Below are 10713 nucleotides of genomic sequence, written 5' to 3'. Positions count from 1 at the left end.
AAACCTATAACTTTTTGGTTATCCTAGGATCTAGCGAAACCTTACCACTACACCAACACCTTGTTGATTACATTACCTTCATTACAATGTCATTTGATTTTCTAAAAAAATGTAAATAAAATAAAAACCTACCGTAATCTTTAAATTTTTATATATACAAATTTTTTTTCCTAAAAATAAAAACTCAACCCAATTTTGAGATATAATAAATTTAGGTCAAAATAATACCTAATTAGAACTTGTAAAAAAATTATCATATTTTTTTATAATCAAAACTTTCTTTTCCTTTATGAATAAAAAACTAATTTTTTTTGAGGTATATCCTCCTAATTAGTGACGCTTACAAGAATTGATCTTTGTATGGTATGAAAATGGAGGATCTAGTGAGAACTTATCTCACTAATCCAACGTCTCATTTGTAAAAGAAATATCATATAAAAGACTTAAAATAATTATTTTGACACCAACAAAGTATTTGTATAGTAATGTAAGACCTCATTAGATATCAATATATATTAAAATAATAATATTTGATTCCTATAATGATATTTGTTACAAAGGTCACACTCCAAACGATATTATTTGCTATCAATAAAGTGAAGGATAGATATGCAAAAAAAAAAAAAAAAAACGGGAATTTCTTTGACCGAAAAAAATTGGGGTACATTTTAAATCTTTACTCTTCTGAATATAAATAGCAGTGTGAAACTGCTCGGCACATAGTTACAGACATAGACACGGTCAAGAGAAAAAAGCTTCTTTTTCCGACAATAGCAGCGATGAGCACTACCCAATTTACTCGACGTTGAAAACGCAACATAACTTTTCAAATCGAAGAGAGAGAGGAAGTAGCAGTCGCAACGAATTATTGAAAGTAAGGTTTCTTTCTTTCTCTAATTTTATTTCACCACATGTTGTCGATTTCTTTATTCCTATGATATGATTCTATTTCTAGTTGTAGATAGTGAATTCATTTCAGCTTAATCCTCAATTTAAAGATGTGAATGTGACCAATTGAGGTTAAATTATGCTTCTGCAGTTGAGATACACCAAATTGTACTTTTCATGTTTAAATTATAGGATTATTGAAAATGTTGGATGGATCATAGATCTATCTGTGCATATGCTTTTTTAAATTTGAAATACCTTCTCATAATTCTACTTTAACTCATTTATGTGCATGGTTATGTTGATGTGCGTGATTTTTTATTCATATAGCTGATGTAGGGTTTGACTTATATGGTCAACATGTACATAGAGTTTTGGTGAGCTGAATTTGGAAAGAGTTCAGTTTGTGTCTCAAATGTGTGTATTACATGCTTCATTTAAGTTATTTAGTTTGTGGAAATCCTGATCTTGTGTTTATTTTTTATCCTCTATTAGATCGTTGCTGTTTTGTGCAAAAATATATAGTGAAAATGGGACGTCTAAAGCTTCAGCCTGGTATCAGTGATGCAATAGAGGAGGAACCTGAGGAATGTGATGTTACTGGTACTTATTCTAACAACTCAACTCTAGCATGCATGATCAATTCGGAAATTGGTTCTGTCTTGGCTGTCATGCGAAGAAATGCGAGATGGGGAGGCCGTTATATGTCTGGTGATGATCAGCTGGAGCACTCTCTGATTCAGTCTTTGAAAGTGTTACGAAGACAAATCTTTTCGTGGCACCATCAGTGGCATGCTATCAACCCTGCCTTGTATCTCCAGCCGTTTTTAGATGTGATTCGATCTGATGAAGCTGGTGCAACAATTACGAGTGTTGCTTTGTCATCGGTTTACAAGATCTTAACTTTGGATGTGATTGATCACAATACGGTCAGTATTGAGGATGCCATGCACTCAGTGGTTGATTCTGTCACTAGCTGCAGATTTGAGGTGCCCGATGCTTCTTCTGAAGAAGTTGTTTTGACGAAGATACTTCAAGTTCTCCTAGCATGTATGAAAAATAAAGCATCTGTAATGATTAGTAACCAACATGTTTGCAACATAGTGAATACTTGTTTCCGTATAGTTCATCAAACAGGAACCAAAAGTGAGTTGTTGCAGCAGATAGCACGGTACACATTGCATGAACTTGTTAGGTGTATTTTCTCTCACCTTCAAGATGTTGACAGCACAGACCATACACTGGTTAATGGAAGCTCTAATTTGAAACATGAGGTATAAGATTCACTATCTTTATTTAAAGGCTACGTATTGTCTTGTCATGATTATTGTTTGCGGGGAACAAAAATAATACAAAGGGCAATCGGGGGTGTTGAGAAAGGGGTGGGGGTCATTGCTTTCTTGTTAAATATTGTTCTTATTATGCAAGATTCAGTGCCATGATATCAGTTACTTTTCTCCATTTGCAATTTAATAGATCTTCAGGGAAAAATTTACTTGTCTGTTCTCTTGTTAGAATATTGCCAACTCCTTTCTCACCCATAAAAATAAAAAAATTGCTCAACTCCCTATTTAAAATAAAATCCCAACTGTTTAATGGGTGACCCAGTGCACGAGGCTTCCACTTAGTGGGATCTGGGGAGAGTAGATGTGCGTAACTTTACTCCCACTAGTGGAGATGCTGTTTCCAGGATTTGAATTATATACCCCAGCCGTTTAATATGCACAATAAATTATATACCTTGGATTTACAATTAGTGTTGTTTGACCTTCTGGTTATAACTTGGTCATAAATACTTCCTTGTCGTTCTTCCCTCTATCCCCAGCATGAAGAGAGTATCTTTACGGTGTCCATGTGTAGTTGGGATGGGAAAGGGCTTGTCTTTTTGGTCGTGGATACTAATAATGAGTAACGGAACTTAAGATAGTCAAATTTTCCAAACATTCAAAGTGAATATGTTAATTGCTTCGCCTAAAATGTACAGTTTTGTGTGGTCAAGCACTTGATATTTATGACATCGTGATATGAGTATTTTTACTTGTTGATTATTTGTGCAGACTAGGGGCCTAAATAGGCAATCGGATAATGGAAGCCTGAGTTCTGAATATGATAATCAGCCATTACCCACAAACTTTTCTCCCAATGCTGCAAGTGTTGTCACAGCAACGTTGATGGAGGAAAAAGCAGCTATTGCCATTAGCGGCAATGAGGGTGTACCATATGACATGCATCTAACTGAACCATATGGTGTTCCATGCATGTTGGAAATATTTAGCTTTTTGTGTTCTTTGCTGAATGTTGTCGAACATACGGGAATGGGTCCTAGATCAAACACAATAGCATTTGATGAAGATGTGCCTCTCTTCTCTTTAACTTTAATTAATTCGGCAATAGAACTTGGTGGGCCTTCTATTCGCCGTCACCCAAGGTTGCTGAGCTTAATTCAAGATGAATTGTTTCGTAATCTGATGCAATTTGGTTTGTCAATGAGTCCACTTATACTTTCAATGGTGTGTAGCATTGTTCTCAATCTGTATCATCATCTTCGTACAGAGCTTAAATTACAGATAGAAGCATTTTTTTCTTGTGTCATTTTAAGGCTTGCACAAGGCAGACATGGGGCTTCATACCAGCAGCAAGAGGTAGCCATGGAGGCCCTGGTTGACTTCTGCAGACAAAAGACATTTATGGTAGATATGTATGCTAATTTTGACTGTGATATAACTTGCAGTAATGTCTTTGAAGAACTTGCTAATTTGTTGTCCAGAAGTGCATTTCCTGTGAATTGTCCATTGTCTGCCATGCATATTCTTGCTTTGGATGGTCTTACTGCTGTTATACAGGGAATGGCTGAAAGGATTGGAAATGGATCTGTAAGCTCAGAATATTCTCCAGTGAGTCTTGAAGAATATAATCCATTCTGGATGGTTAAATGTGAGAATTATAGTGATCCAAATCATTGGGTTTCTTTTGTTAGACGAAGAAAGTATATAAAGAGAAGATTGATGATAGGAGCTGACCACTTTAATCGCGATCCTAAGAAAGGTCTAGAGTTTCTCCAAGGAAGACATCTTTTGCCTGACAAACTTGACCCCCAAAGTGTTGCCTGCTTTTTCAGATACACTGCTGGGTTGGATAAGAATCTTGTTGGTGATTTCCTAGGAAATCATGATGAATTCTGTGTTCAGGTTCTTCTTGAATTTGCTCGGACATTTGATTTCCAAGACATGAATTTAGACACAGCACTGCGTCTATTTTTGGAGACTTTCAGACTGCCTGGAGAATCACAGAAGATACATAGGGTGCTTGAAGCCTTCTCTGAGAGATATTATGAGCAGTCACCTCTTATCCTAGCTAACAAGGATGCTTCTCTTGTGTTGTCATACTCAATGATAATGCTTAATACAGATCAACACAATGTCCAGGTTAAAAAGAAGATGACAGAAGAGGATTTTATCCGAAATAATAGGCATATAAATGATGGCAATGATCTGCCTCGAGAATTTCTGTCAGAGATTTACCATTCGATTTGTAAGAATGAAATCCGCACGACCCCTGAACAAGGTTCAGGATTTCCTGAAATGACACCAAGTCGGTGGATTGATCTGATGCATAAGTCAAGAAAAACTGCTCCATTTATTGTATCTGATTCTAAGGCCTACCTTGATCACGATATGTTTGCCATAATGTCAGGCCCAACGATTGCTTCCATCTCTGTGGTATTTGATCATGCTGAACATGAGGAGGTATACCAAACATGTATAGATGGATTTTTAGCCATTGCTAAGATTTCAGCTTGCCATCATCTTGAAGATGTTCTGGATGATCTGGTAGTATCTCTCTGTAAGTTCACTACACTTTTGAACCCGTCATCAGTTGAGGAACCACTCCTTGCCTTTGGAGATGACATGAAAGCAAGAATGGCAACTGTTACAGTATTCACCATTGCGAATAGCTATGGTGATTACATACGTGCAGGTTGGAGAAATATTCTTGATTGCATCTTAAGATTGCACAAGCTAGGTCTTCTTCCTGCCCGTGTTGCCAGTGATGCAGCTGAAGAATCAGAGTTTTCTCCTGAAACTGTGCATGGAAAGCCTATTACCAATTCTTTACCCTCAGCTCATATGCAATCTTTTGGCACTCCCAGGAGATCCTCAGGATTGATGGGGAGGTTTAGTCAACTATTATCTCTCGACACTGAAGAGCCAAGATCACAGCCTACTGAACAACAACTTGCTGCTCATCAGCGCACCTTACAAACAATACAAAAGTGTCACATCGAGAGCATATTCACCGAGAGTAAATTTTTGCAAGCTGAATCTCTATTGCAGCTTGCAAAAGCACTCATCTGGGCAGCCGGTCGACCACAGAAGGGGAACAGCACACCTGAGGATGAAGATACAGCAGTTTTTTGCCTGGAGTTGCTGATTGCAATCACTTTGAATAACAGGGATAGAATTGGTATTCTTTGGCAGGGTGTGTATGAGCATATATCCAATATTGTTCAGACAACTGTAATGCCCTGTGCCCTGGTAGAGAAGGCTGTTTTTGGACTCATGCGGATTTGCCAGCGGTTGCTTCCGTACAAAGAGAACATTGCTGATGAACTTCTGAGGTCATTGCAACTTGTCTTGAAGCTTGATGCCCGGGTTGCTGATGCTTACTGTGAGCAGATTACTCAGGAAGTCAGCCGCCTTGTGAAGTCAAATGCTAGCCATATAAGATCTCAATTGGGATGGCGTACAATTACATCGCTACTTTCCATAACGGCTAGACACATAGAAGCATCCGAGGCTGGGTTTGATGCACTATTGTTCATAATGTCTGATGGTTCCCACTTGCTTCCAACTAATTATGTTCTCTGTATAGATACTGCAAGGCAGTTTGCCGAGTCTCGTGTTGGACAGGCAGAGCGATCTGTGCGGGCACTTGATCTCATGGCAGGATCTGTCACTTGCTTGGCCCAGTGGACCCGTGAGGCTAAGGAAGCAATGGTGGAGGAGCAAGTGTCTAAGTTTTCTCAGGATATCGGAGAGATGTGGTTGAGACTAGTACAGGGTCTAAGGAAGGTGAGTTTAGACCAGAGAGAGGAGGTTAGAAATCATGCTTTATTTTCTTTGCAGAGATGTTTAACAGGAGCAGATGGCATTCATCTCCCACATGGTTTATGGCTACAGTGTTTTGATCTTGTGATCTTCACTGTGCTTGATGACCTGCTTGAGATTGCACAGGGACACTCTCAGAAGGACTACCGCAACATGGAAGGCACACTTATCTTTGCAATGAAGCTCTTGTCCGAAGTTTTTCTTCAATTACTCCCTGATTTATCGCAATTAACAACCTTCTGCAAGCTGTGGTTAGGTGTTCTGAGCAGAATGGAAAAATATATGAAGGTGAAGGTTAGGGGAAAAAGAAGCGAGAAGCTTCAAGAGACTGTGCCTGAGCTGCTTAAAAGCACCTTGCATGTTATGAAAACAAGGGGTATACTAGCACAGAGAAGTGCCTTGGGTGGCGATAGTCTGTGGGAACTAACATGGCTACATGTGAATAACATTTCACCATCATTGCAAGTTGAGGTATTCCCGGAGCAGGATTCGGAGCATTCCCTGCACGAACAGGGTGAGTCAGCAGGAGGAGGTTGGGTGCCTGATGAAATGGTTTCTATTCCTTCAAGTGAAACGGCAAGCTACGAAGACACTGGCACTGTTGACCGATTATAGCTTCAATGTCAACCAACTGAACACGTTTTTATGTTCATAACACGTGACCTGACCTTAAAATACTGATTATTCAGAATGCTGTGGATCACATTAACATGTTAATTTTGTTGTACCCCAAAAATGCTTCTTGATCCTGTAATTTTGATGATATATTGTATCTAAAGATAGATTTCTACCTTCTAGCTGGGTGCTGTTTGGGCTTCCTAGTTAGCTGCAAATTTCCAAAAAATATATTTTCTATAGAACCTTCATGCTCTACTACTGCAACATGCACTTCATATAGGCATGACAGAAACTCATTCTTGTTTTCCATTCCTTCATATTCTTGTTTTTCATTCCTTGATGCTCTACTACTGCAGCATGCATTTCAAAGTGCTTTTGCTTAGTAGACATATTGGCTTAGTAAATCATAAAAATTCAAAATAAAACATATTTTGAACACACACAACAGTATATTATGCATATTTAAATTTCCTCTCATGAATAAAAATCTCTCTTAACAAAGAGTTTTGTAAATTTATTAGCTAACTGATAATCAGTATTCACAAATTTTAATTCAAAAACACCTTTTTGCACATAGGCGCTAATAAAATGATATTTAATCTCTACATGTTTCACTCTATAGTGATGAATCATGAATGAGATTTTTAGACAAATTAATAGCATCATTAATAACACGCCAAACATAAAGATTATTCTCAAAAATAGAATACTCTTCTAATTAATATTTTACCCATAGTAGCTGTGAGCAATAATAACATGCTCAACTTCAGTAGTTATTAGAGCAATTGTGCTTTGCTTTTACTTGAACAGGACACCATGTTTGATCCAACAAAATGGCATCCACCATTTGTGTTATTTCTCTTAATTCTATATCCAACAAAATCAACATCTTAGAAACCAACTAATCTGAAATGTTTGGCTTTCATATAAAACAAACCAAGAATAGTTGTACAAGTGGAATATTTGAAAATTCTTCTAACAACATTAAAATGAAATTCTCTTGGGATTGCTGGAAATCTAGCATAGAGGCAAACACTAAATTGAATGTTAGATATGCTAGCAGTTAAGTACAAAAGAAATCTCATCATGTCTCTATAAATGGTGGTACCCCTTTTTACCTTTCTCATCTTTCTTTAGAACAACATATTGGTGCATTGGAGTACTCATAGGCTTGGAATTTTCCATTTTTATTTCTTACTAAGTTGTTTGGTATAGTTTTGTTGATGTATGAAGATGTATTCACTCGCCTGATTTATTTGTTGATCGAGGAAGAACTTTAGCTTTCCAAGTTGGCTCATCTCTAATTCATTACCCATAAGCTTAGAAAATTATTGACAAAGAATATCATTAGTAGCACGAACTTGAAATTATCTACAAAGACTTGAACAATGATAACGTTATTTTGTGAAATTCTTTTGGAAAGAGTAATGTCTATTTTTCCTCTTTCAAAATCATTTTTTCAAGATAATTGTTTAGTCTTTCATAACAAGCTATAGGTGCATTTTTTTAATCAAACATAATCATTTTGCAAGAGTAGACCATAAGTAACATTTTTTATTTCAAAAACGTGATTAGATTTTTCAAAATCTTCAAAACCAGGAGGTTGTCAGAGCTAGACTCCCTCTTCAGTTTCACCTTTTAGAAAACACTTCTATTTACTATTTAACAAAAATATTATCATATTATCTAGGATATGTGTTATCATCTCAATGAAAAAATTTCCTCCAAAAAGCTTATACATTCCTTATAAATTTCTTTTAATCACCATATACATGATTTGCACATCAAATACATTAAATATCAATATTTTTCTATCAATGATTTATGTTATACATTTATTATTCTTTTTAATCATCATCAATGATTTATCAATCACGTTAAACATTTTAAACTGAATCCATTTTCACATGTGACTTACTTCTCCATCTCTATTATCCTTTCTGTTGTTACCGTAGCTTACAACAATTATAAATGGCATGAAATAATATTTACTGGCTGGGTCACGACTAGGTCGCTCTCTTTAAGACGTTTCGTGGCACTGCCCAAAATGTGCAAGCAGACTATCAACCACGCCGTCCACAGGATAAAACAGTCCAGATCTCTGTTATCGAATTCTTACTGCACTGTAAGAACCAATCTCGAATACACCCACCACAATATGGCTACTAGAGTCACTTCTCGAAATTCCCACAATATGGTTAAGAGTGTCAATTCTCGAAATACCCACAATATGGCTACCCGTGCCAATTCTCTTCCCACGATACTGACTACCAGTATCAGTTCTCAAAATGCCCATAATTTGGCTACCCGTACCAATTCTTTTCCCTCAATACTAACTACCAGTGTCAGATCTTGAAATTTCCACAATTTGACTGTGTGTGCCAATTCATAGTGTCACGGAAAGAAAGGGGGAGAAGTTTGCCGGAAATGCAGCGGCGGAAAATATGAGGGAGAAAGAAAAAGTTGAATGAAAACGCATTCAACTTGTGGCAAGTTATAATGAGGGGAGAAAGCATCTATTTATAACATGAGATTTTTTCCATGTTCCTCATCTCTCCAATGTGGGACTTAAGATTTGTTTTTTCAAAACTCTCCTATGTAGGACTTGAGTGTTTTTTTTTAATATTTCACACCACCATGTTCCACCATGGTTTTCAACAAACCATGTTCCAACAATCCCCCACTTGAAATTAAAAAACGATTTCCGAGAATATTTGTGGTCTCAATAAGATTGTGCATAAACAAATGTGTCATGCGACTTGAACCTTTGCGTAGTGAATAAGATCCAGATATTACTAGAGTGACTCGTAGTCTTGAACTCTATCTCCAGCATCAAACCACACACAACCTTTTCAAATGTGTATTATGTAAAGCCCGTGTGCTAAAGGCCATGCACGTCTATCCCAGTATAGTGAACGCTCTAGAAATTTATGCCCCAAAATTTCATAAGAAACGGCCCCCACTTCCACATTCACATATGCTACAAGAATCATGCTTCTCATAATTTTATAGCATGTTCATTCTCATATCACTTCACAACTTGTTATTACCCATTGAACCTATTTCTTGGGATCTCCAGTCAGTTAGGTTAGGTTACCATCATGAGTGATCCTCGTTCTAAGGGCAATAATCACATACTCTTAGAAGTATTATAGACTTTCTCTCTAGTTAGTCCTTTCGTCAAAGGATCTGCTAAGTTATTCTCAGTGCGTACATAATCCACTCTATCAGCTCATGTAGAGAGTAACTCTCTAATGGTGTTATGCCTTTACCATTATAAAAGCGGTTCTCAATTTTTTTGCAATAGCCCCAGTACTATCACAATGGATCAACACAACTGATATATTTGTTTTCCCATATGGGAATCTCTGCAAGCAAACTTCTGAGCTAACTTGTTTCTTCATTAGCTGTTGCTAATGCTATCATCTCAACTTCCATAGTGGATTGAGATAACATGGTATGTTTCTTGTTAGACTCTAGATAGTCCATCTCATCATTTATGGCTTCTCACCACAAATAAACATCCAAAGAAGTCAACTTCTTGGAGAGTTGTTGGATTATCCTCCAATATATAGACCATATAATCAGGTCTATACTCTCTAACAATTATTGCTCTCTTACTTCTTCTAGGTTCTATTTCAAACCTTTCATTTTATATCATTATCTCTAATCACAAGTATGTGAGTAGTCGATGTGCCCCCACTATTCCTAATTTAAAAAGGAATTTCTCTTCATTGAAGCCAACATCGTTAGACTCAATGATCACTTTTGCGTTAAGGTCGTAAAACCCGTACACCTTGTTGTTTACATCATACCCAATGAATATACATTCACAAGCTCTGTGAGTTTAACTCTCTAGGGCCATACCACCAGAAATGATTGCATGAGCAATTTTATGTATCTCATAGGACTGAGACTCTACTAATTTATTATCAGTCATTTGATACTTGAGGTAGTTGTAATATCATATATATATATATATATATATATTCTTAACTTCCTCAATATCATATTTCTTTATCTCTCAAGTGCATATCAAATAATTTGGCAGACATATATGGGTTGTAGTAATTATAGAGATCCTCTAACAACTCATCCA

At 36.8% G+C, this 10713-nt stretch overlaps 1 protein-coding gene across 2 annotated transcripts; it reads left to right on the top strand.

Moving 5' to 3' along the window:
• Window positions 1-692: 692 nt before the first annotated feature.
• On the top strand, window positions 693-6790 carry LOC109339342 (ARF guanine-nucleotide exchange factor GNOM-like). 2 transcript variants are annotated; one of them, XM_019576760.1, is made up of 3 exons: window positions 693-874; window positions 1384-2162; window positions 2946-6790. In XM_019576760.1, the coding sequence occupies exons 2-3, from the start codon at window positions 1419-1421 to the stop codon at window positions 6609-6611; spliced, it is 4410 nt and encodes a 1469-aa protein (XP_019432305.1). In that variant the 5' UTR covers window positions 693-874; window positions 1384-1418; the 3' UTR covers window positions 6612-6790. The 2 variants fall into 2 exon arrangements, with proteins under 2 accessions (XP_019432305.1, XP_019432304.1); XM_019576759.1 differs by lacking the exon at window positions 693-874 and having other exon boundaries at window positions 888-2162.
• Window positions 6791-10713: the final 3923 nt, after the last annotated feature.

Source organism: Lupinus angustifolius, unplaced genomic scaffold (genome assembly GCF_001865875.1).
Source record: "Lupinus angustifolius cultivar Tanjil unplaced genomic scaffold, LupAngTanjil_v1.0 Scaffold_72_17, whole genome shotgun sequence".
NCBI classification, from domain to species: domain Eukaryota; kingdom Viridiplantae; phylum Streptophyta; class Magnoliopsida; order Fabales; family Fabaceae; genus Lupinus; species Lupinus angustifolius.
This window is presented reverse-complemented; position numbering and strand designations above follow the sequence as displayed.

Bases quoted from the DNA above. Each gene is read 5' to 3' on its own strand.
- LOC109339342 (XM_019576759.1), top strand. From the start codon at position 1,317: ATGCTTCATTTAAGTTATTTAGTTTGTGGAAATCCTGATCTTGTGTTT. The intron at 2,163-2,945 runs GTATAAGATTCA...TTATTTGTGCAG, and splicing joins GCTCTAATTTGAAACATGAG to ACTAGGGGCCTAAATAGGCA.